Source organism: Pezoporus occidentalis, unplaced genomic scaffold (genome assembly GCF_034315485.1).
Source record: "Pezoporus occidentalis ecotype Australia unplaced genomic scaffold, CSIRO_AGI_Poc_V1 ctg14, whole genome shotgun sequence".
Taxonomy (NCBI): domain Eukaryota; kingdom Metazoa; phylum Chordata; class Aves; order Psittaciformes; family Psittacidae; genus Pezoporus; species Pezoporus occidentalis.
Window position 1 is genome coordinate 6,779,043 of NW_026913209.1, and position 27,005 is coordinate 6,806,047.

Sequence of the window (27,005 nt, forward strand, 5' to 3'; positions counted from 1 at the left end):
CAGAAAAGGATCTGGGGATGTTGGTTGACAGCGGCTGAACATAAACCAGCTTGTGCCCTGGAGGCCAAGAAGGCCAATAGCATTCTGGCCTGTATTAGAAATAGTGGGGCCAGCAGGGCCAGGGCAGTGATCATCCCCCTGTACTCCACGCTGGTAAAGTTGCACCTTGAATCCTGTGTTCAGTTTTGGGCCACTTACTATAGGAAAAACATTGAGCTGCTGGAGCGTGTCCAGAGAAGAGCAGTGAAGCTGGTGAATGGTCTAGAGCACAAGTCTTCTGAGGAGCAGCTGAGGGAAGTGGGGCTGTTTAGCCTGGAGAAGAGAAGGCTCGGGGGGACCTTACCACTCTCTACAACTTACCTGAAGGGAGGATACAAACAGGTGGGCATCAAAATCTCCTCCAAAGTAACAAGTGACAGAACAAGAGGAAACAGCCTCAAGTTGCACCAGAGGAGGTTTAGACTGGATATTAGGAAAAATTTCTTCACCAAAAGGGTTGTCAAGCATTGGAACATGCTGCCCAGGGAAGTGGTTGAGCCACCATAGGTGCAGATGTGACACTTCCAGATATGGTTTACTGGTGGGCTGGATATCATTAGGTCTAAGTTTGGACTCAATGTTACTAAAGGTCCTTTCCAACCTAAATGACCCCATAAATCCAAAAATCTCCAACATTACATGGCATTGAAATCAATGGACTTTTCACATTGGTTTGTACTATTGCCTTACTTTTTATTCAAATCGCTCTTCTGGGATCAGTACATATCTTTAAAGCCATTTAAAAAAAAGGAAACAAATTTTTAAAGAGGTAGGTTACTATCTATGTGATTCATGTTTTCCTTCTTGCCATTCAAATAATAATTTTCTTCAAAATCCCTTTTATCACTTTGGAGGAAGCCCAGTTTTAGCAGCCATTCCTACCTAAAGGCTCAGATCCTGGAGAGCACATAAGTCAACTGAAATGATCATGTCCTGCAGTTCTACAATCAGCTCAGTACAGAACTAAAGTCTAGAATCTGAATTTAATACTAAATTTAATGGAAAGACTCCACTGATGTTACAATGCACTCACCAGTCAGGTATTGGTTCTACAGTTCATGCATATTCTGTTGTGAGTCTACCCAGTTTTCAGCTGCTTGTTTCTAAATATATGCTTACTTCTGTTTGTAAATGCTACTGCTTTTTTTCTAGACAGAGCAAAAGGCTTTTTCCTGGGTCAAAACCACGTCTAGAATACAGGTTTCAAGCAGAACTATGCAACTTTCCGTAGGACATTATTCAATGTACACGATATCGTCTTTTTCTCTGTAACTGTAATCAAACATAAACACAACTATGTTGCTAGATAAATTGACCTCTAATTAACAGAAGCTTCCCAAAAATAATCATGTTCCAAACAGTCTGCATTGTCTCTTTCAAATTGTCAGTCTGATTTACACTAATTTCAAGATCTCAGATACAATAATTACAGGCTGGCAGCTCCACTCTTACCATCAAGATGAACTACAAAGTTATTATTTTGCCCAAATCTTTGTAAGGCAAAGCATCTGTATTTGGAAGGCCATATCAGTTCCGTCATTCTGCAGGAATTCAGGGTTTAAAGGATTTTCTACCTTTTATACTTGAGAGAAATTTAATAGTTTGTAGCATTATTTTTCTAGATAAAAGGTGACAAAGAATTAGCTAAGTTCCCTCAACACAGACAGAATGTTCCAAGCAACACAGGCAAACACAGAAAGACAGTCAATTGCTCTAAAAAATTAGAATTTACAAAACTCCCCAACAACATTTTAGTTTTTAACTAATGAGGTTACAAAACATGAAATACAGTTTTATTGACTAGTCAAGATCAAATTATTTTATCCTCAGAAGTTTATTTTGATCTGTGTGATATAATTAAGGTATTGAAACAGTACATTTCTTTAAAACCAAGGAAATTTTATTAATCAATAATTCAGTTAACTTCTTTAACTTCAGCTAACTTCACCTAAGAGTTATGTTTTTGCACCAGTAGGAAAAGGCGTAGCTATTAAAAATTCATTTGCATTTGTCTGATTTTCACTCCTCTGCAAAAATGATGCCATGGCTTGAATCTGAGCAAAGTAGTTTTTTGCCCAGATATGCTTATGCTTTATTCTGTGAATAAACGCCGCTTCGTAAGCCTGAAAGGAAAAAATCCAAATCCCATTAAATACAATTAAAATATATAGCAATCTACATGTTGCTTCATATTTCAGACAGTATAAATAGTGACCCTTTAATGAACTAAGGCAAATTATTTATTTGCATATGATACATAATGAAATACTTTGTAGTCCTACACTGCTACCTTATGGTCCAGTAGTGAAAATTACTAAGCACTCCTTAAGTAATATTAGTCAACTTTTACAAACAAAAAAACTTCTGGCATTTTTTTATCTGTACGAGATAAAATTTATTGATTTTCAGGTAAGAACATTCATACCTGGCTTTGAAAATTAAAAAAGCCAATACTTCAATATCAACATTTGCAAGGGGATGACTGCAGGAAACTTCCTTGATAAAAATCAAGTGATTAGTTACAAATAATCATGGCAGCATTTTGCAGCATTTCAATTGGCCTTCAAGTTCAGTGGTGACATTTTCCTGAATTTCTACTGATTAGTAGTAGCTCAGATGATATCATAAATAAACAGACTAATTAGCTGAAAAAACCCTTTGCCATAACTTTAGTCATCATTATGGACAATTGCTATTAAATAAAGTGCTTGAAAGGCCTCTTTTTTTTGTTTCAGTGAATAAGAAACAATGATTCAACTTACAGCATTCTAACTTTGCCTCATTTTCTTTATTTCACACACAGTTTTTGTTGAAACAAAGCTTTGGCCATTACCAGTGAAGAAAGCTAGCTCCCCTTTTTGTAGCAAGAGCTAAGGGAAAATACCTTATGATTTAGGTAGGCTTGCATACTTCACCTGTTGCTCTTCTGGCCTAACTTCCACCTCCACTGAAGCTCTGGACCTAAGTCAATGACATCTCTTTGACTATGACATCCGGACTTACGAAGTTAAACCAGATCAGTGCATAATCAGAATTGTTTACCATGTTTAGACATGGACTTTGAAGGGAGTGGTGTAAAAACACAGTTCCAATGATAACTTTAACACATTCTTAAGTTTTTTAACTCAGAACAGCAATTATGTTTTTACTGCTTAATTGCAAAAAGATTACATTGTCAGGGGTACTTAAATGACATCTATGTAAGAAAGTAAATTGAGACAAATTTTATTACGACTAAGTTCTAAACAAAGCGCCATACTGTTATTTGATGAGAAATTTATAAGGCCAAAAACTAATGAGGCTTGAGCATGTGCAAGAGCACAGGCACACAACTGTTGTATTACTTATGGTTAGTTTTTAGTAAGTTTTTTATCCAGGCCAGTTCTTGTCTGATTTCAGCTGGGTGAAAGAGCATAGACACGGCACTGTAATCAGCAGGCAGCCTGGATGAGGTCACTTAGTTTCTTGCATTTCAGGAGGGATAATCAGGACAAAGAGATAGCTCAGGTACATGGATATGAGTTGCACATGTCAGCTGCCCTCTGGATGAGTGCCTGTCTTATTGTACAAATGTAATCATTTAAATAGTCACAGTGGGTCAGTTTAAACATGGATGAGTGTAAGGACTAAATTTGGCAAATTATCATTAGTCACAGAATTCCATTAAAACATAACTATTGTAAGAAGTTAAGCTCATCAAATTTTACCTTCTGAAGGTCACACAGTTTAAGATGTGCATCTGCCTCATGTTCAGTGAGAAGAATAGTGTTCCATGGAGACCATTCATGCTGCTTATCCCACCTGACCATAACCAAATCATAGAGGTCACTGCAGGCACTGAGAGCTGACTGACAGCCCCATATTTTCTCAATCAGGTATTGCAGATCTTGATGCTGAAATGGAAAACATGGTTCAGAAGGAAGAAGCATGTTTCATTCTCCAACAAAAGCACTGTAACCATATAAGAATCCAAATAAAACTTTGAGTAAAAAATTTTCAGTGTGTATTTCATATAATCACTTGGTTAAAGAACATCCAGACATACGCCTCTTCCTTTAGCATGGTTTGGCAATTATTAACTGCATTTTTCTTGTATCACCTCTAAAATACTACATTCTTACTTTGATTGTTCCTGCCAATGGTAATTCATATCTTCCACTAACATGCTGATTGCTTAACCACTCTCAAAAAGCTTCCTAAATCTCATGTTGTTTTTTTTTCCTTATTGAGCATGCTTAAACCTGTTCAGAATTTTTTGGATAATAATAATCCATCTCCACCATTACTGAGATGACTTCCCCATTTCATTTTTGGATTAAGAACTAATGCTATTTGATAAATGAGTTATTACAGTACTAAATTACTTAAAGTCTATATATAATCAGAGTAATCTGTCCTAGAAAATGTGGGAAATTAGGACAAGAAAAACTTCCACCTGTGACGGACTCCAAATCACTGCCTACTTTGCCTTCTTCCTCTCGCTCTGCTGCTGACATATGGAGAGTTTATTGTGCTCATGATACTGTTGCTCATTTTACCAAATGAGATTAAAGATGAGGTTGCTATGATACAATATTAACAATAAATAACAGGAGGTCTGTTTGTAAAGGTTTCCCAGTACAGAAAGGCTTTAAAATGTACTTTTAACCTAGGTCTAAGGTTAATTTACATCAGTCTTAATTTGTTTAATTTATTACCATCCATCTGAAATCACTACTAAATCTTGATAAACACAAACCTCTTGAATGAAAGAAAAGAAATAGTAATTGGGACAGCAATTACCACTCTGGCAGGTTTTTCTGTCACCCTCCATTAGAAGAGTTTTATCTACACAGTCAGTAAAAACCAGATTTTTAAAAAGGTTTTCCTCCAAGCGACCCATTTAAAGACTCATTCCTCTAAAATAAGAAATCTTGACCTAATTAAATAATGGTGTTTACATGTTACTTATGAAATTCCTGACAAAGGATGAATGAAACTATAAAAACACAGTGCTTTAGTGAAATGCAGCTTAATGTATACTTATCCATCTTGCACCTAGAATCCAGGAGCCAGTGAAAATTCTTGCCAAGGAAAATGTAACATAAAAGGGATGCTTAGAACCTCCACTGGTAATAGATCTGATTTCAAGAAATATAGGCCTAGTCCTAAATCTAGTCTTAAAAGTGGTCCTACAGAGCCTCGTTTATTAGGTTTCACTGTCTTCTGTTTTCAGTATTTCCACATTTTCACAAAATTTCAAATAATTTCTGTATCTTCCTCTTAGAAGCCAGAAATTTGCAAGCAGACATATTAGCAAGTACTACTATTTCTGTACTAAGCTACATGTCTCAAAAGTTACCTGAACTTGCAAAAATCTATACTGAGGTATATAAAGGCCCATGTAAAACAGATCTATAATTTGATCTTTCCTGGATTACAATTATTTTTTCTACCTGAAAAATAGGCAAAAGCTTGTATTCTGTTAAAACTTCTCAGGTTACAGGGAAGAGTTTGATTTAAGAGACAACTTCTGCACATCCTAAAGGTAGGCATACATTTTTCCGTGAAATGTTACAGTTAATTAATTTTAAATTATGCTCCTCCCCTCAATTTGTTCTGTGCTCACAAGAAACAGAAACAGCCTTTGAGTAGTTCCATCAAACAGGTTGGGAGCAGGTATCATTGAATGCTCATCAGGTGAGACTGGGAAACAAGGGTAGGCAGCAAACCAGTAAAGGAGTTAGGTGTATGTGTAGCTTCAAATGAATACAACATTGCCATCAGGATGTTGCTCATCAAGATAACTCAAAGCCATAGCATGTGCCACCAATTCTAAAGAGTATGGCATAGTTAAATCCTCTGAAAGAATAAAAAGCAGTCTCAGGACTTGACATATTTGCTGAACAAGTTCATTTTGATATGAAAAAGGTCTTTAGCTGCAGTAACCAAAACTTACTGGAGCTACCGTAACTCTCACCAACTGTTTTTAGCCTTTTAAGCCTCAGCAGTGCTCACACAGGTGGTCAATCCAAACACAATTAAAATCAGGAGATCTCAAGAAAAATCTTTTATCAGAAAAGTCTTGCATCCATCCACAATACAACCACAGCCAGTAATGGTACTTTACTGAGCAATGAATGAAGCTGTCATGGCTCATGCAAAAGGTTTTTAGTTTTGCTCAAGTCATTTCTAGATGCCCCAGAGCTGTTTTCTGCATGTAAGTGCAGAAGGGGACAGATGGCTGTTGGGAGAGGAAGGGAGAATACAAGCAAGTAGCTCATTAAAAAAAAAATATAAGGAAATGTTTAGGAAAAGACCCAAGGAAATTAGTGATTTTAAGGTACAAACACCTGTTTAGAGATTTACAACTCTGAAGAAAATAAGTTAATTTGGATAAAAAGGACACAGTATCTAGGGATGCTGCAGTGGTACAACCACTAATGGAACTGCATGTGAGGGCTTTCAGTGTCAGAAGTTAAGAAGCAGCTATATTCCAGTGTACCAATGGCCACCAGCCATCACAAGTGATTTGGAGAATGTTTACATATTAAATAAACTAAGTGAGACACAGACAAAAAACTTCCCAGCCTAACTGAAAACAACATGAACGAAAAACATCTACAAAATCCATGTTCTTTGATAATATTTCTTAGTACAGGCATGATAATTAAAGAATCCCAATTTTCCTCTTGGCAGCTGCCACTGGCAAAGTGCTAAACCCTCTCCTAATAAATGCAAAAGAGTAAAATTTCCAACTATACAGACATTCTACTGAGATATAACAGATATGTCAAACTCTCAGCTTCTTTATCTTTTCCTTCTCAGAATACACAACAATTTATTTGTATTACTAAACTAGTCTAAATAATGGGGCTCAAAATGTTTTACTAGCACTATGTCTTGAAGGATTTTATAATCACAAAAACACTACTATCACTTTGCAGATGGTAGTAGTATCTTTAAGCAACAGGATGGCCATGGGAGAACCAGAAGAATTTGGATCACCCCCTTCTTTGACCTTGTCAGCTAGACTTCTACCTTCTTGTGATGTACAGCTTGTAATCACTTTTGAAATTACAGCTATACTTCAAAAGCTTAAGGGCTGCTTCTTTACGGCATGCAACATTCCCTGTCACAGGAAGAAGCTTTGTAGCTCTTAATCTATTTCTCAACCTGTCAACAACATACACAAAATAAAAAAAAAATTACAGTCAGAGCCATTGGTTTTATTAGCAATGCTCTTTTAGACAGTACCTGAAGTAAGAAAACAATTTTAGCATCATCCTGATAATCAGCTTCAGACTTTCTGAGGTTTTCTAGTATAAGTTTGCACTTCAAAAACGTTTCTCGGTGCCGAGCCTCATTATCAAGCTTGCAACACAAACGACATCTGCCAGTAGTGTGGGTATTAGCAGCAACAGGAAACGCAGTAGACGGTAAGTAATTTTTGCAAGTCTGACAGCAGTTCACGTTTTTATAAAGCTTTAAGGGATCTGGTGGAACCTAAAAAGATTTTTAAAGAAGTTAATTTACCACAGATTACCTCTGTATCACTTGTGTGTTACCCTAACTCTGTCAGTATACATTGTACATATATTCATGCAAGTATTTGAAGATGTGAAAGCTAGAAATAGTTATTATAACATACTCAATAGGTTTGTTTGTTTTTAATAAAGACCGAAAGCTACTGTATTTTCTTACTGTACTTGTTAAAATCAGTTATATAAATCAACCAATTAATTTCTAAGCTATTGACAATCCTAGACATTATGCTCCAGTGCTGTTGCTGACTATTGTGTAAGCAGATTGTCAGCCATTCTGGAAAGTCAACAACACAGAGAAAACAGAAACTAAACCTTCGATATTTAATTTTTCATATAGAATCTGCCCTTTATGTCAAAGATAAATCCCTGTGATTATGTGCATATTAACATTTTGGCATAAGAATATAAAGTCATCAGAGCCAAAAACAAGGGGAAAATAATAAGCTAAACTTGCTAATTACCTCCTCATCTGATATTGCTTCATGGGGTCTGGAAAAAATATAATGCAATCTGTGCAGAGGGCCCAAGTCTGCAATTGGATAGTTTGAGCAGCCTTATTATCCAGCTACTTATTGAGGTCATCTGCCCTTTTTTGAAAATAACCTGAGGATTTGGTCACTTTACTGACTGTCAATTGATGAATTCCCATCTCTTTTATGGTCCACACAAGGTTACAAGATTCAAATAGAAAAAAGATGCAATTCAGACTTCAACTCAGTGTACAGCCAACCAAAAGCTACAGAAGACAAAGATCCCCCATATCCAGTGTCTGCTATGACACATTTAGGTAACTCTGTGTGTAAACCTAGAGTAAAATAACTGTTAGTTGGTTCTAAATCTGATTAACATTTACTGACAGATACTTTACCTCTGAGATACCATCACCCACTGTAAGAAGAATACTCTTCTGACAGATGCAAAATACATCTTGCTGCCTAAAGCAGCAACCTATGGTAATGAATCGTATTTTTAACTGTAACCTGCAGTCAGAAATAAAAACAATCACACACCTTGAAAGGTGTCTACCACTTTCTCCGCTACCTAGCTATCTTCTTACCATGAAGTAGCAACTGGTTGTACAACAAAAGCTCATAACAACTCTTGCTTAGGTGCAAGCTCATTAGACATAACTTTGACAATGGCAACATTCTTCCTTTCTGGAAGGGATGCTGCCCTTGTCCAGTGGAAAGAAGATTATCACTCTCTCTATTTGTTCCCCATTTGCTGTTACATTTTCCTGCTACCATCCCATAAGATCTACCATTTATAATTCTCAGAATTTTTATTTCATACATAAAGTTCTTGGGCTTTCTCAGTGCTACCAACCACCTGTCAGGTTCTTACACCCATATCTATGCCCCATGCTTCCTATATGACTATTTAAGCTTATTTATGTGAAGCCTGTGTACTTCCTACATTTTATTTCTTGAAGAACTCCTCCAGCAATTCTACAGCAAAGGGTAAAATAAAAAAGCTTTCCATTCCCCTTCTCCACCATCCTTAGTTCAATGGGCACTATGTCAAACTGCAAAATAGGAATAATACCTTAAGTATCTTAGCAACTTCAGGGTTAAACTTCGGAATTTTAATAAACTGAAGAAATAACGTACAAATTCTTCTCCTTAGTCCTTCCAAGTTACATTCTTTCACCTCTCTTGACATAAGATCAATTTCCCTGTCAATTAATTCCATGATTTCCTGTGTTAATTTACATTCATGTTCCTGGAAAAAAAAAAAATCACAAAGAAAATGGAAAACAAACCACAACAGCAAGGAAGCAAGCCAAATAATTCTAATGCAGATATGAAAGCAAACTATGGATTCTATGCCAATGATCATTCATACCTCTCCATGTTCACACAAGAACATGTTCATAGAAGAACTCCTTAGTGTCTTAGGAAAACAACCTCCAAGAAAACTAATATAAAGAACTACAAAACTGAAAATGCTTGCAGATTCTGCTTTAAGGGGGCCTGTATATATGGCCAAAGCTGTAAGCAACCGTAAACTTGGAGTCATTAAAAAAATGCTAAGCAGAGGCACACAACATGCAAAAATTTCAGCCTCCATAAACCCAAGAAGTCTCTCCCAAAAGAGGTTCCTTTGAATAGGACAGGAAATAGGAGAGGAGGCACAGTGTATATACACAGTAGATGGTTTAAAAAACCGCCAACATCAGTATTGATTTGTATTAAGATGGGCAGGAGTTTATAAACCAGCAGTGCTCCCAGCAGCGCTATATGGGCTTTAAATCAAATTCTGGTATTACCAAAGCAAACAGTGTTTGATCAGGAAGGAGCATTCTCTTCTAGCTTGACATCAACAAGTCAACAAGTATCCTGAAAGTAGTCTGAAATTCCTAATATTCTTTTTGTAAATGAATATATATATAAAACAAATACGAAAGGCTGAAAGAAATGCAACCAGCTTCTGATTCACTGGGAACACTGGCAGAAGCAATGAGGGTGGAGAATAAGGGATAAAGGAAAAAAACAAAACAAACCAAAACTATTTGCTGCCCATAAAGCTGGTAACCTAAACAAACAGAAAGGTGAGGTTCTAAACAGACATTTCAAAGAACCCTGAGAAAATACTAACAGCCACTTACAACTCTGCCATGGTTTCCATCAAGCTGTTACAAATGTTAAGCTAAACTTTGCACTAAAGCTCTATTATGTACCAGTATACAAAAATTCTAAAACACATTAAAATTCTAACACAACTTCAAGAAAAATGTGCACATCACAAAATGACATACGAATTTAAGGTATATCTGGAATGTAAATTACTCTCATGCCAGATGGTACAGGAGGCTTTTCATGTTGCCAGTTGATCATCCTGGCACCTGTCTGCCAGAAGTACTGTTTATGTGTCAACACGATTGTATCTTTGGGAAGTACTGCTTCAAGCTAAACACAAATAGAAAAACAAGACATACCTTCACTGTACGTTTGAGTGTTAGTAGCACATCTATTCTCTCATCTTGTGGGATGTCACTCATACTAATGCTGCAGTAGATTTCCAACAGTTCTCTGGCACGGAGTGTGAACTGTGTATCCATTTCAGTGATTTTTCCATCATATGCTTTCCATCTCTTAGGTTGCGCACACTTCAGAAACAATTTGCATAACTCTGAGCTCGTATAATCTGATCAGCAGTTAACAAGTGCATTACTTTACATCAAGGCTCACCAGAGTAAATAGGGACTTAGCGTTAATGCTTGACAAAAGTCTAATTCTACTGTCGATATTTATATTTCTTTTCCCTAGAGAAAGTATTCAGTTGCACTTTTTAAAGTTGTAGGTCCTGAAAATTTGGACTTACAGTATATTAAAAGTAAACAATATTCTCCTACAGGGATATGCTCTACTTCTCTAAAGCAAATTTACTGACAGTAGTGTTAAAATATTTCTGCTCTGTAGTTCATCTTGCCTTCATAAATCCCTCTAAACTATCAGTAAAAATCAATGGGGCTGTTGATTGTGTAAAGATTGCAAATTTAAGGCCTTAGAGTTACTGCAGTACAAAATATCTCCAGGGAACTGTTCTATTTATGCTAGCTATACAGACAGATATGAGGTATTAGCAAAGACTTTGTTAAAGCTGACTAAAGCAAAGAAGGAGTTACAGCTTATCAAATACTTCACCAAGCTTCTTGTTTGCTAACTTAACCACATACCTTACCACTACCACTCCAATTATTTAACTTCTACAGACATCAGAAGTTACACAGTGTCAGCTGCCCCAATCAGTATGAAGAATCCAACTATCCACCCCTTTTAAGACTAGATTTGGTTGCAAACCACGATGTTACACAGGGATGTAGATGTTTAAATCCAACAGAAAGCCAAGTATTCAAAACCCTCTCCGTATCACAACCTAATTCCACTCCCCTTCCTTAACTGGGACAGTTCTTTGGAACCTCATTCTGTGTATTAATTATTCTCTTTCACTTTATTTGGAACTTGACAACTCACAAAAGCTTGCGAACTTCACTTTGCAGTCTCAGTGTGAGTTAACTACAGCAACACTTCTTGCAGCGTTCACATGACTAATAGTTTTCTGGATATGACCCCAGCATTGACATATTCATTATTTTGACCAAATACACATGCTTGCTATGGTGATAAGCCATTAAAATGCCAAGAATATTAGGCAGACTAGATGTGCTTAGTCACCAACACAATCAAAATAGAGCTTCCTTCACTTTTAAATAAATAAATTATGAAGTTACACAAGCAAAAGGAAGACAAAATAATTGGGGAAAAAGAAAAAGGATTTAACATTGAATAACTGACATTTCTGACCTTCTGCAAAACCAGAAAGAGACGATTTCCTCCATGTCAGCAAAAAAGAGAGCATTCTACTTTATGACCGTTTCACTATCTCTGAACAGAACTAACAATTCTAAAAAAAAACCAAGCCAAACCAAGCAAACAAAAAAACCAAACCACCAACACTTAGAGGCTATTTCATGCTGTAACTCCTGCATATGGCAGACTGCCAAAAATTACCTTTTCCTTTAGAATACTTAATTCAGTACCTACATTTGATCCTCTTCAATGAAATCACTAATTACATGACAGGAAGGTCACCTGCTCATGCTAAGGTGAGTCAATGGGCAGAGTTTCCCCTAGGAAGTGGTTATTAAAACTTGGTTCCCCTGATAAATTTGCAACAACCCATATATGAGCTAACAGTCTTGGTATTCCACTCTGCAAATGATCCTTAACACAGTCCAACTACATTACTATAACCTCTGAATTAGTCAAAGATAAAATATCTGTAACTTCTGTAGTTTTTACTACTACCTCATCGTAAGTGGGCATTATATAAAGTAAAATAATTTGAAAAAAAAAAAAAAGACGCAGTTTTCCAGTATTTCAGAAAGAATCCCAGGCACTCTGATTTTAGGACTATTTTCATGTATTCAAGATTGATGTGAGAAAACTAAAACTTTGATATTTTTTGCCAGCTTTTTCTTGCCTTTTAGTCTGCTGGCAGTGCTGCAGAATTTACAATAATCCTGTTATCTGGACTACTTGAGAGAGCAAATTTGCTATAAACTGCACTCTGCTGGCAATGCATGAAAGCAGAAAAGAAAAAGCACTGAAGGAGAGAAACATACCATCAGAGACACAGAAAAGGGTAAGAAAAGTAAAAAAATAAAATAAAAATCCAATCCATAGGTTGGGTGGAGAAATAGCACAAAGCATGAAAGTTATGAATTCAGTGACAGTTAATAATTACACAAGTTCCTTTAAGAAAATGATTGCTACATAGAAGCTTAATCAAGTACTTCCTCTTCAAAGTACAAATGCTGAAGAAGCATGAACACAGCAAAAAGCAAACCCAAACAAACTAGAATGCTGTACACACACAACCAGTAGCAACCATTGTAAAAGGAGAAGTAGGTACATGCTTAAAGTAGCAAAGAAGCAAACGAAGGTTTCCACGGAGAAGCAAGTTTCATACCACATTGGATATTGCAGCAAAGTGAAATGCTTGTAGTCTTCAGATGTGAAAGGTATTACTTTAACTGGCAAGTGTCCAGATTAACATTATCAGCTCAAAGGTCAAGAAATAAGTGAATAATCTATAACCCAGCACTTCAACAATGAATTTATACTACAGTTTGAAGTGTTTAAATTGCACTGCTACAGCCCTAACAAGCCATAAATTTAATATTGAGATTTCAAAAATTCTTTTTACTTATTTTTTAAGAAATGCAGAAATTACTTTCTCCACCTCTGAATTAGGCTGCTATCTATGTCAACAGTTCAGAACACTTAAAGCCCTATAGCTGACATAAAAAAAATAAAAACCATGAAAAGAAAAAAGTTTCAGTAGTTCAGAACTCATGAGATTTTCAAATTAAAAAGAAAGCAATTTCTTCAATGAAAAAAACAAAACTAGTAGCAAGTGCTTCAGAAACATGTCCACTACTTGGAAAGAGAGAAAATCTCTTGTCTGTTGTGTCTCCAGGATCTCTAAACATCAATTGTCACTAAGGATTCTGGTACTGAAGAGCATTTTGCTTCTGTTTCCTCAATGTAAAAAGTTTCTGAGGATATATATTGGCAGTAACCTGTACAGGGTAGGACACTGGAAAGCAGTCCTTAATGGAAAAATAAAGGTAGAAACTCATTTAAGAGAGAAATATATTCATTTTTTTTCTGAGAATATAACAGAATATATTGCAAATAGCAGAAGCAAACGTTTAGTTATTAACATCTATTCTATTGAATAATAGAAATCATTCAAGGTTTTGATATCCTAAATATTCCTTTTTGATTCCTAAATATTTAGCTTTGCACTTTCATCAAAACACTTTTTACAGTCCAGATCCCACACATCAGTAATAAAAAGAATGAAAAACAGGGTGGGTTTTTTTAGATAAAATTCCCATTTTACTTCTGAGCACTAAATGGTCAAAATTAAAAAAAAAAACAAACAAACAAAAAAAAACAAACAAAAAAAAAAGCAAACCTAAAAAAACCTATCTCTGTTGCAGTATTTCTTTTCATAATTATATCACTGATTCGGAGAAATCTCCAAGATCTCGCCAACAAAGTTTAAGTTGACAAGCAGGTATTCTTTATTGCAGCACCGGGAGACACGTGTCTGATCCAAGCATCAACTTGCTGTGATTATATTGTCCTTAAACGTATATATTCATTAGATTAGATACATATTCATTGAGTTACTTATATATTACATCATACTTCTAGAATTCCTCCTGCATGCACACTAAAAGGTGGCAATGGGCTTTGGGACCCCTGGTGGTTATTTCTTCATCATCTTCCTCTTCATTACTTTATTTTAGGATCATTGTCATGTCAGTAACCACCAGGCCAGTTCTTGTGAAATGCTTATGCGAGCCATTTCCTTATCTCTATAGTTGCTAACAAAGCCTAAGGTCCTTGAAGTTACTTATTTACAAACCCATTCTTCAATCAACCCTATTCTTAATCAATCCCATTCTTCATCACATAATATGAAAAGAGCCAGAAAATAAACTATTTCTTTTTTTTTTTAGGGGATGGATTGCTGGGTTATTTACCTAAAAAAGGCCTAAATCATGTTTGTGTATAAATGCTCTTCCTTGTTTTATAGACGAAAGCCTGAAGAACACTTGTGTTAAATTTCTTCCTTAAGATCATGCAAGAAAAGACCTCAAGCTAAAGCTCTAATGGATCTGAAACTAGTGAATTAATAATCGAGTTCAATATGATATAAGATTCAGTCAAAGTTCTTCTGGTTTTCTATCCTGTACATGGAAAGAGAATAAATGCTTTCTTTAAAAAGAGACATATGATGACTAGAGGCCTGGGCTCAACAGGGAAATTGATCACTCTGAATTGTTAGAATTAGAGCCTTTAATGCTGTAAACACTGCCATCTGAAGCATGTTCTTTATGCAGAATACTACATAATGAGTCTATGATTCTATAATACAAAGTTCATTCACTCAGTGCTATTTTTTAATGTTATATATACACACCCGAGATTTATATTAGACACAAGTAGTTAACAGTCTTAATGATGCACTATTAGTCCTTCAATCAGTCACAGAGCTAGGAAATTCTCAGCTTGGAAAAAGAAATTTACTGAATTGTATTGACTTGAACAACTAGATAATTTGGATATTTATAACATCAGCATTCACACAATTAACTGTTAAGCTACAAAATTCACTTTTGGCAGGTAGTTTGCAGATGTCTTTTCTGTTCCTGTACTTTGTTATTTTTTATGTTCAATCTAAAATTACATCACTGACCTTATTCAGAAAGTGCAGTATCGCTTTTTGTCGATTCTCCTCATCTGCATTTAGTTTGTGTCTCCCAATGGAAGCAATCAGCTGTGCCTCTTGTTCCAGAAGTCCACAAAGTGCTGCCTTTCTTTCAGCTCCAGTAAGAGTTCTGTTAATCTGCTCAGTCTCCTCCTGCCTCCATACTACAGACATAAATATTGTGGGTACTTTTTACAATGTATTTTCCAGTGAATGTTCTGCTTTCATATTTAAGAAATAACATAATTTTTGATGTTCATTAAAAGCCAGTTTCTCTCTTAGGGAATTGATTATAATGCATACTTTCAACACACATAGAATAGCCCAGAAATTAATGTAAATTATACAGATGTTCTGTGAGAGTATGTGTGTGTACATCAATTCCAAACTGCCAGTTCATACTGCAAACTCGAAAATAGGTTAGGAGAAAAAGCTGCTCTGTGTGAGAAAAATAATTTAGCTCCTGTGGAAACATGTATGGAAAAGGTATGAGCAATAAGGACTTTTTAAACAATTGCTCATCAAAGTCACAAGAAAAGATAACCATAGAGATCTTCTCAGCAGATTAAGTTCAGCATCTTACTGTCTACTGCTTCCACCACTATTCCTCCTTTGCTCTGCATAAATGAATAAAATCTAAAGAAGGCTGAACTCTTCCAAAATGGAGATAAAACATGACTGACATTCACGTTTAGCACTCCAGGTCTAAATATTCCAGTGAATATTCCAGTAGTATCACCTTTTGCCATCTAAAGCAGATGGAAGCGCATTAATAATTAGACAGTATTTGCTTCACTCCCCCTTTCCTGTTCTACAGAACAGAAGGTGGAAGGAAGTAGCATGCAAACCACAGGATGGTCATCACAGCAGCACTTGAACCTGCTGTGTAGAATCTGGCCTTCTGACTCTTACAGTCAAATCACCAAATCACAGGTACCAGCTGCACTTACAGGCTAGGCTACTTAATGACACAAACATACAAATGTATACATGTGTCTATCATGGTTTATTTTGTAGTACCTATTTCTTGACTATAACTACTGACACGCAGAACACCGTTACAGAAATCTGTTAGTAAAATCAAATTGTGTTTCCTGAATAGTGCTTTCCTGTGCATACACTGTAACAGTTCTTGACTTCTCTGACGAATTTGTTCCGTTTCAAATACCTCTAGAGGTCTGTAGGAAATTTTATAAGATAAAAAAATTCAACATTCCTGAAATCTTGAAAATCCCAGCATTAAAGAAAACAATCCAATACGTGATGCACACTTACTGTATCAGGTAAGAGTAGATGCAGAAGGGAAAGGAGGAAGGTTTAGCTTCTGCCTGTGGCTTCCTTATCTACAATACCTTATGTTTTCCATTTTAAAATGTTACAATTCATTTCCTTAAGGCTCTCTAAGCATTGGTATTAATATAACAGTTGTCTGACAAGTCATGAGTACCCAAAGCTATATTTTTAAATAAAGTAATTTCAGCAAACAAAAGCACTTCAGAATTAATTTACATTAAGTTTTATATGCCTGCAGGGGGCAGCAACATCAAAGGTAGAGGTAATAAATACCGTAAGCAATTTTGTGTGTACAGAAATGAAAAAGCTGTCAGTTATCATCAATACTCACCTCCTGATGCACCATATATATACAACCAAATTAAAAACATTCCTCTTAGATTATCTGTTCTGTAGGCAGAGATTATATTCATTACTTTTTTTTTCATTTTTACAGAACAAAGTAGTTCATACTTTTCAAATAAATAATTAATGTCTCTATACGCCGACACACTTACAGATACATCTCATTTGCACCACACTGTCAGCAGGCAAGTTTTTGTACCAACAAGAACTGCTTGCGCTGGCTGACCCTGTAATAGTATCTCCCTGTTGAGATCAGCAGCAATAACCTTCACAGGTCTCTGGAGGACAATGGTGTCATTCTATTACTGTCACAATGATTTAGCTTGTGTACACTGTTGACACTGTAAGAACGTAAAAGTAGTTTCAGATGCAGGTAGGAAAAAAACCTTCCTAGAACCACGAAACTCTATTAAAATAAATGTCATGACTGCAAGTCTCCATGTACAGAAGCAACTAGTCAACAAAGGTAAACAAAACCAAAAAAGACTAACACTACACCATTATTTTTAATAAAATGTTAAAAAGACATTTCAAATACTGGAGTTTGTTCTGTTCCAGCTCTAGAGTGGCACATGCTTTTTCAGGTTGCCCTGATATTAAATTCCTGAACATGCATAGCTGAAAGGTTTACTATTTGTGAATCCGGTTACATCAAATTAAGCAAAAGAGACATTTACATAACCATAAATTCTAAATCTAAACATAGTGGGAACACCAGCACTAATCTGCAACTCTAACTCAGCTCTGTTGTTTCCATTGCAAATAAGACCCTTTGCACTTAATAAAAAAAAAGGTGGATCATACATTTAACAATATATTAAAGAAAATACTGCAGGAAATCGGACACCAAATACTAGCACTTGCCACAAATGGAGAGTAAAAAACTATTTGAGTGCCTTGGCTTTTGATTACCTAATCAGACACACCTTAAAAGAGACTGAGTCTTGTGAAGTGAAAAGCTAACTACCTGTGAAGAAAAAGGGAAAACAACCCCTATCCCCAAGTCTCATAGAGATACCATTCCCAAAATTCTAAAGTTTAAGATCAGTAACAATTTTAAATTTGTCACAAACACTAATATTTACAAGTCATTTCTACATCAGACCAAGTGATTTTTTCAGTGACCCAAGCATGACAGTATTAAAAGAGTAATGTGTAACTTGGGAGTTCTTGAATCATGACCCTAAGCTCTATGAATAACAAATGCCACCAAATTTATGCTCAGTTCACCATGGAAGAAACAGCTGAGATTATTTCAGGTAGGTCAGATGGCTTTGCAGTGAATCAGTCAATCCATTAGGTCAGTTCTGCTATAGGAACAAAAATGTCCAAACTGCCACAGAGTTATACCATAAGGAAGCACTGTAGCCTAGGTAATATACAAGCTACTTGCAATTCACAATGCAAGCATCTTGCTTAAAAGGAGACATTTTTAAAAGAACTCTTGCAGTTTCACTATATGCTGCTACAAGTCCACCGATTTCTATTGTTTTTATTTTTCCCCAAAAGACAGGGTTTTTGTTCCATTTTGCAACATTACTGTCCTGTAAGGCTTTATGTCTATTGTCTGCATATTATTATTATTCACCTTATTTTTCCAGGAAAGTTTAGAGGCGCTTGCCTGTACTAGACACCATCCACCCCAACAGGAAAAGGACATCCTTCAGGATGCCCTGTAGGACTCCTAACAGATTTTTAAAATTTTGACAACACAGTTTTGTGCAACATGGAATAAATTAGAAAGGAGAAAAAGCATCTGTAGAAGATGACTAGGGCAAAAGGAATAACCTCAGTCATATGCTGCAATATTATGGGCAAAAATTTAATCCATTATAAAAACTGCCTTTATTAAATGACAGATGATGGATCTCAATACTGTATTTCTTCATGCCATTATTTTCAGCATCTTAAATGTAGAGTAAAAAGGTTAACATAACCCTGATCCAAAGAAAAAAAAAGGTTCCTGTTCCTCTAGATGACCTTAACATTAGAGATGAATAATAAAAAAAACCCAATAATAGAAATGCTGAATAGCACTATTCTATAAACTGATTATTTCCTAATAAAGATGTACTGATTTTGGCTAGGACATAGTCAGTTTTCTTCATAGTAGCTTGTATGGCGCTATGTTTTGGACGTTGATAATACAGGGATGTTTTAGTTACTGTTGAACAATGCTTACATAACATCAAGGCCTTTTTTTCTGCTTCTGATAATACATGAATGTCAAATAGTTACGTAAAAATGAAATTCCAATGTAAGTAAAATCTAAAAATCAAGGAAGTATCTCTAGAAACACATAAAAATATAAGTCTGTTTTAAACAAACTGTATTTTGCTGATATAAGAGTAACCCTTCAAGAAAAAACTTACATTCTAAAGCATGGTACAGTAGCTCGAAGTCTCCTTTTGTTTTAGGGTTCAGTCTTCGCTTGTGCTCCCTTCTCAGTTTTTCTTCTTTTTCTTTTTTTCTCCGTAATTCTTCTTGTGCCTCCCACTCCAGCCTTAATCTCTTTTCTTCCCCCAGTTTTTGTACTATATTTGTAGCATGCCAACGACGGAAATCTCTCTGTATTACTATTACCTATGTGTGATACAATACCAAAGAATCATGAATTTAAAACAAAACAGCATGATATTTTGTTCTTAACTGTTATTTTTTTCAGTCACTTGACTGTATTTTCTAAGATTTACCTTGTACTCAAACTAACTGAAAGGTACATACACACAAAATCAATTGCATTTTATTTACAAACAAATAAGAAAAATGAAGTATACAATGTTGTTATGACCAAACTTAAAAACCAAACCCTCCAAAGAGGGAGCTATTAAAGACTAGGGAACTGCCTATAGTATGCTAAGGGAGGATAATGCACAAACCCAACCTTCTGCCATCTGCGTTAGCTTGGACCACACACGCAGGCCAATACCATGAGCTAATAAGCATAATGCAGCATTGAAGGCTATCAAACAAATAACCACACTAATAGTTATACTGTCTCTAGAGATATCTTACTCTAATGTTTCTCTCGAATGTGTCTCCAGCTAGTATTTCAATACGGTCCTACACTGCACGGTGCAGTTCCATCAACATGAACCAACACCAAGCTGATGTCTTTCTACTGTGTGCTATATATTACCTACAGACACACTACATAATCCAGTAATGATCACAGCAAACATATTGGTAGTCCTGAGGAAACAATAACCTATTTGGGTTTTCCACTTCTACAAGATACTTCCTGCTGCTAGTTGATGCTGACCAACTAAGAAGTTCTTAGAGAAAACTTCTACCAGAAGTCTTCAAAGCATCTTGCCAACCCTATCAATACAATCATCCTACTTCAACACTCAGTGAATCAAATATCTCTCCATTTAGTTAGATTCAGACTGCCAGTATTGGGCAATCAAATTAATAACTAAAAACCAAATGTCACAAAACCCACAGAGCAAAGATACGCTTTCCCCATATCTGAGTATTACAAAATGTGAAGATTAAGCAACACTTTGCAGTTCACTTTTAAATTCACTCTTTGAACACTCATTAAATATTCAGATGGCCTTTGTAATATTTTGCTTTACAGATAGTTTCAAACAAATATGAACTTACTGCTTCAAGTCTACGTTTATGGTATTCTTCTGCTGTAATATACTTCCCAGGAGTTATTAGTTTGTCAGTCTTGTTTGACACATACAAGCCAGTTTTAGTCATTTGTGTTGATGTTGTATTCGTTGTTTGTTGTTGCTTATTTTTTTCAAAAACTGTCTGAGGAAAAAAATACATGTCAGAATATAACAAAACATAGAGGGTTTTTTTCCTCATTACAGAAAGTGGCAAAATTAGTTACCTGTAACAAAAATCACAAGACCAGTGATATTCATCCACTAAATACTTTCAATTGCACACTTATTCCTCATCTATTCCCTTATTCCCATTGGAAATTATTGTGTCAACATTCTATCCCATTTGGCAAAACCAACATTCTAAAAAGACACTACAAAGCTCTTACCTGTGTTTCCCTATGGAATACAAGAATTCCTTTATCAGGTAGTTTTTTTGGTATTGTTTGTGATCCTGCATTATGAAATTCCACTCCTGTTCTCCTGTTCTTAAATCCACCCAGAAATGGTTTTTGATAGGTAGGTCTTTCAATTTTTACAACTACATCTTGGAATGAATCAGAATCTGTTAAAAAGGAAGTTCCAAGATTGAAATACTGAGATTAGAGCACAATTACATGTAACAACACATAGAATCATAGAATAGCTAGGGTTGGAAAGGAACTTAAGATCATCTAGTTCCAACCCCCTGCCATGGGCAGGGACACCTCACACTAAACCATGCCACCCAAGACTGTCCAACCTGGTCTTGAACACTGCCAGGGATAGAGCATTCACAACTTCCCTGGGCAACCCATTCCAGTGCCTCACCACCCTTACAGTAAAGAACTTCTTACTTACATCCAATCTAAACTTCCCCTGTTTAATCTGTTACACCTTGTCCTATCACTACAGTCTCTAATGAAGAGTCCCTCCCCAGCATCCCTATAGGCCCCCTTCAGATACTGGAAGGCTGCTATTGAGGTCTCCATGCAGCCTTTTCTTCTCCAGGCTGAACAGCCCCAACTTTCTCAGCCTGTCTTCATATTGGAGGTGCTCCAGCCCCAAGATCATCCTCGTGGCCCTCCTCTGGACTTGTTCCAACAGTTCCATGTCCTTTTTATGTTGAGGACACCAGAACTGCACACAATACTCCAAGTGAGGTCTCACAAGAGCAGAGGGGCAGGACCACCTTTTGCTGCTCCTTTTGATGCAGCCCAGGATACGGTTGGCTTTCTGGGCTGTGAGAGCACACTGAAGCCAACTCATGTTCATTTTCTCATTGACCCAACAAACCCAAGTCCTCCTCCACAGGGCTGCTCTGAATCTCTTCTCCACCCAACCTGTAGCTGTGCCTGGGATTGCTCCAACACAGGTGTAGGACCTTGCACTTCTCATGGTTAAACTTCATAAGGTTGGCATCAGCCCACCCCCCACCTCACAAGAGCGTCAAAGTCTCTCTGGATGGCATTCCTTCCCTCCAGCCTATCAACCGAACCACACAGCTTGGTGTCACTGGCAAACTTGCTGAGGGCACACTCAATCCCACTGTCCATGTCACCAACAAACATGCTGAACAAGACCGGTCCCAACACCGATCCCTGAGGGACACCACTCATTACTGGTCATTGAGCCATTGACCATAACACTCTGTGTGTGGCCAGAGTTATAACTACAGCCAGTTCTTCATCCACCAAGTGGTCCATCCATCAAATTGATGTCTCTCCAATTTAGAGACAAGGATGTCATGTGGGACAGTGTCGAATGCTTTGCACGAGTCCAGGTCGATGACATCAACTGCTCTACCCCTGCCCATCAGTTCTGTAGCCCCATCATAGAAGGCCACCAAATTGGTCAGGCAGGAATTCTCCTTAGTGAAGCCATGCTGGCTGTCACCAAGCACCTTGTTGTTTTTCATGTGCCTTAGCATGCCTTCCAGGAGAATCTGCTCCAAGATTTTGCCAGGCACAGAGATGAGACTGAGTGGTCTGTAATTCTCTGCGTCACCCATTTTCCCCTTCTTGAAAATGGGGGTTATATTTCCCTTTTTCCAGCCGTAGGGAACTTCACCTGACTGCCATGATTTTTCAAATATCATGGACAGTGGCTTAGCAACTTCATTTGCCAGCTCCTTCAACACCCACAGATGGATTTCATCAGGTCCCATGGATTTGTGTACATTCAGATTTTTAAGATGGTCTCGAACCAGATCCTCCCATACAGCGGGCGCAAGGTCTTCATTCTCACAGTCCCTGCATCTACCTTCCAGGACTTGGGTGGTGTGGTCAGAGCCTTTGCCAGTGAAGACTGAGGCAAAGAAGTCATTCAGAACCTCAGCCTTCTCCAAATCCAGGGCAGCCATTTCTCCTGAGAGCTTCCGCAGGGGCCTGCGTTGTCCCTAGTCTGTCTTTTATTCTCTACATACCTACAGAATCCCTTCCTGTTATCCTCTGCCAAGTTTAATTCTAACTGGGCCTTAGTTTTCCTAACCTGGTCCCTAGCTTCCCAAACAGCATCCCTGTATTCTTCCCAGGCCACCTGTCGTTGCTTCCACTTTTTAAAAGCCTCTTTTTCCATTTGAATTTTCCTCAGCAGCTCCTTACCCATCCAAAGAGGTCTCCTGGCCCTCCTGCTGCACTTCCTTCTAGTTGGGATGCAACACTCGTGAGCTTGTAGCAGGTGATCCTTGAATATCAACCAACAGTCTTGGGCCCCCCTGCCCTCTAGGGCTATATCCCATAGACCCTTACTAAGGCCAAAGTCTGGTCTCTATATCTCTACACATGTGCAAACCCAGCATTTACCTGTCTGTATTCTGACAGTTACGACATCAGGCATGCAGTAATCCTGTTGAACTGCTTTCCCAGGAGAATGTTCCTGATCTAGATGTAACTTCTCAGACTGGATAGTTTCATCAAGGTTAGCCCTGGTCCTCCCAGGATTTTCATTATCCCCAATCATGGTTCCTAAAAGTAAAGCCAAAATTAATTCTGGGTAAGCTTCGCAAAACAAACGAGTAACTTTCTCAAGTTTACTCTGAGGTGATTTTATTGAAACACTGCAACACAGAATAATATCAGATTTTTGAGCTGGAATGACAGTCTGCTTGAAATCCGAAACAATATTATCACATACTTTCTAAAGAGATCCCTAAATACTGTCACCACTGAAAGTCATTCATATTTCAATTTTTTACAAGTTACAGTAAATGCACAATCTTAGTTACCCATTTACACAGAGAAATTTTACTGAAAAATCTCACTTAAACCTCCTCCACTTTAGACCTCATCTAAGCATATGTTGCATTCTTAGAATCACTGTTGTATTTCACACAATACATAACGTTGTGGTGTTTATTCAAAGACTATATTCTGAACCAGATCTACTTAACTCCAGAAATTATTTCTTGAGTTAGAGGTATCTGGCTTTGGTACAGTGCTTTTCCTAGGACATGGTCACCAGCTACTCTGAACAAGAGGATCTGAATGCAGCCCTGCCAAGAGGACAGCAGGCAGCAGGTCCATATTCCAAACAGTCACTCACTGCATTCACCTGCTGAATGGGATGCTCTACCTTCTGCTCTAAAGACCTAAGAAAACAGGGCACTGAATTAGGAAGTAACACTGGACACCCAGAGTCCAGAGGAAAAAGTGCAGCACATGATGGAGTGTTTCAAGGACTGCATTGATAATGGAACTGTGGCAGGCAAGTGACAGGGGAATCCAAGAGAGCTAAAATAGTAAGGTGTTTGCCGCGATCTGATCTAAACTGTTAGTAGCCCATGTGTTCAAGTGAATTACGCATTGCTGTTTTGCAAACGTGTGTACAAAACACACGCACTTACACACATTTCTGGAAATGAAGATCACTATAAAATGTCATATGAGTTTCTACTGCAACTTGAGATGAAGAATGCATTTCTCACCTTTTCAAGTGTGTTTTGCCTGAGAATTTAAAAAGTCACTTCAAGTTCAAAAACCAGCAAACATGAATAGAATGAGAGTCTGGGAGATGCAAGAAGCCATCATCAAGTTGAAGAAAAAAAACAAATCTCTTTAAAGCCTTAACATCCAACATTTTATAACTTCTTTACCTGTCCCACTTGCCATATTCTCTGATACTGAGTTTTGAGATGTTTGTTCTTCCCTTTCTGAATTTCTTACTTCAGTTAAAGTAGGGTAATTCTCATTGGTAACAGATGATGTATTCTCAGATGATGTGTTGAATGGGGCACCTGGCTCAAATCTTGCTGGTTATTTCCAATTGTTTCTTGATTGCTTAGCCCTTCTCCAGGTTGTTCCCACTGTGATGAACTTGACTGCTCCTGTTCCTTCAAAACTGACTGCTCCAGAGAAGACTGCTTCTCACAGCCCTTCTCTGTGTGGTGCCTGTAGCTTCTGAAAGCAGACGCTTCTCTGCTTCGTCCACACTCTTGCCCTCTCCAACTGCTCTTCTTGGTGGGAATGTAGATGGTAGCTCTGCACTAGGCCCTTGTGCTGTAACAACTTCAGAGCGTATCACAACTATCCACTGTACCTTTTCCTGAAATATCAGTTGCATGCTTTCAACCTTTCTGCAAGAACAATCACAGCATCTATTTAAAACCACATACTAGCACAGCTCTACTACCAAACATATGGGTGGTGTAGTGTCAAAAGCTTTTTCTGTATCTATTCCCTAATAGTCTGTTTAGAATAGCCCACCTCAAAAACATTTTTCATCTTCTCACTGGTGTTTAACAAACGTAATACTGCAGAGCAAGCAGTCAGCATAATTGGCCAGGTTGGATGGGGCTTTGAGAAGCAGGTCTAGCGAGAGGTGTCCCTATCCAGGGCAGGGGGATTGGAACTAGATGATCTTTAAGGTCCCTTCCAACCCAAATCATTCTATGATATACAGACCCCAAGACTCAGCATTACCCAGCGACAGCACACCTTTAATGTTTTCTGTGCTGCCACTGCAATGACACGGGCTGGAAGAACCCGAACCCCACACTCCTGAAAAATACGGGCAGCAGCTGCAGCAGCAGCGAAGAGCAGTGATCCCCGCCCAAGCGCCGGTATCTCGGGCCATTCCTACCTACCGCCGGCCCGGTTGTGCCACCGGGCCCCGTCACGCGGCGCCGGGCGGTGCGCAGACACTACCGATAGGCCGGGCCGGCCCTCCCGGCATGCTGCGCGCCCGTCCCGGACCCCAGCCCGTGGCTGTGCAGCGGCTCCCCCGCCCGGCCCGGCCCGCGTCCCCCTCCCGGTCCCGCACCCGTTACTTCCCCCCGCAGCGGCCGCTTCTCCGGGCGGAGCGTCGCGGTAGCCATAGCAACCGGGAGCGAAGGTGGAGGGCGCTGCGCACGGCGGTGGACGTGAGCATGCGCACTGGGGTCGGTGGGTGCCTGGTCCCCGCCGAGCCGCAGCTGTGGGTGGGCCGCGAAAGGCCAGGAAGAGGTGAAAAAGGAAGCGGAATGAAAAGACACAGGCCGAGAGGGGTCCCTAGCTCTCTGTGACTCCGGCAGTTGGCAGAAGCACGGCAGCACAGAGTACCTGCAGTGACTGTGCATGCTGCCGTACCGTAGGTCAGTGACTGTGCCTCGGTCCACACGGTGTTGGTGACCATGAACTCTTACCAGCTGATAGTAGCATAAATGCACAAAACCACTATTTTCCCTCTCAGTTCACACTGTGGATAGTAGCGGAAATCATGCTAAAACCCCTAACTGCTCCCTGGCTATTATGAAAGGTTGGGGTGTTTGGATGTTGATAACGCTTGCTCTACAGCCCATCATTCCCAGACCCTGTGGCAGGCAGCCCGCCAGCCAGCCTGTTTGCCCTGGAAGGTCTGCGGTTCTGGTGTGAGGGCTGAGGCTGCTGAGTGGAAATGAAGAAACGCCAGAATTAAAACCCTGTGAAACTGAATTTCCCAGTGTTTGATGGGTGATTTCTGAGACAACACCTGCAAGTACTTCAGCACAGTGCAGGAAAACTGTGACTAGACTCACTTCACAGAACCACTTTAGAGGTGAAATACACAGTTCTGTGTCACAACTGTGGGAGAATCCTATAAAAAAATGTATTTCAGCAGGCACTGTAATTGTGTGCCATAATGTTTCCATGTTTCTCAGACACAGGCATTTGAACACGGGCCTGCTTCCCATCAAAACGAACAGAAATTTCCCATTACTACTGTTAATGATCTTTTTTCTAAAACCTGGACTGAACTTAAGGTAGAACAGGACCAGCACTCACTACTGCATAGTCAATTTGGTCATTCAACCTCCTTTTCAGTTTGCAAGATAATTTCTCAGGGTTTTTTTATGTAATGGCATATAAGCTATAAATTTAAAAAAAAAAAAAAAAAAGCAGCTTTCACTCGTCTCCCACTGAACACAGCCAGAAATTATGTTGAAGACTAAAATGAT

General features: G+C 38.2%; 1 protein-coding gene across 4 annotated transcripts; it reads right to left on the bottom strand.

Annotated features, from left to right (window-relative positions):
- Positions 1 to 1,614: 1,614 nt before the first annotated feature.
- Positions 1,615 to 25,667, bottom strand: IQUB (IQ motif and ubiquitin domain containing). 4 transcript variants are annotated; one of them, XM_062609697.1, is made up of 11 exons: positions 25,528 to 25,667; positions 23,398 to 23,559; positions 21,004 to 21,179; positions 20,604 to 20,759; positions 19,367 to 19,577; positions 15,345 to 15,520; positions 10,504 to 10,674; positions 9,111 to 9,287; positions 7,276 to 7,524; positions 3,747 to 3,932; positions 1,615 to 2,162 (listed from the first exon to the last, which is right to left on the bottom strand). In XM_062609697.1, exons 1-11 carry the CDS (start codon positions 25,664 to 25,666, stop codon positions 1,995 to 1,997), a joined length of 1,971 nt encoding a protein of 656 aa, XP_062465681.1. In that variant the 5' UTR covers position 25,667; the 3' UTR covers positions 1,615 to 1,994. The 4 variants fall into 4 exon arrangements, with proteins under 4 accessions (XP_062465681.1, XP_062465677.1, XP_062465678.1 ...); XM_062609693.1 differs by lacking the exon at positions 25,528 to 25,667 and adding an exon at positions 24,757 to 25,386; XM_062609694.1 differs by lacking the exons at positions 9,111 to 9,287; positions 25,528 to 25,667 and adding an exon at positions 24,687 to 25,388.
- Between the last annotated feature and the right edge of the window lie 1,338 nt (positions 25,668 to 27,005).

Bases quoted from the DNA above. Each gene is read 5' to 3' on its own strand.
- IQUB (XM_062609697.1), bottom strand. From the start codon at position 25,666: ATGGCCCGAGATACCGGCGCTTGGGCGGGGATCACTGCTCTTCGCTGC. The intron at 21,180-23,397 runs GTAAATGCTGGG...CCTTTTTAACAG, and splicing joins AACTGTCAGAATACAGACAG to ATTCTGATTCATTCCAAGAT. The intron at 2,163-3,746 runs GTAAAATTTGAT...TTTTCCTTTCAG, and splicing joins AACTGTGTGACCTTCAGAAG to GCTTACGAAGCGGCGTTTAT.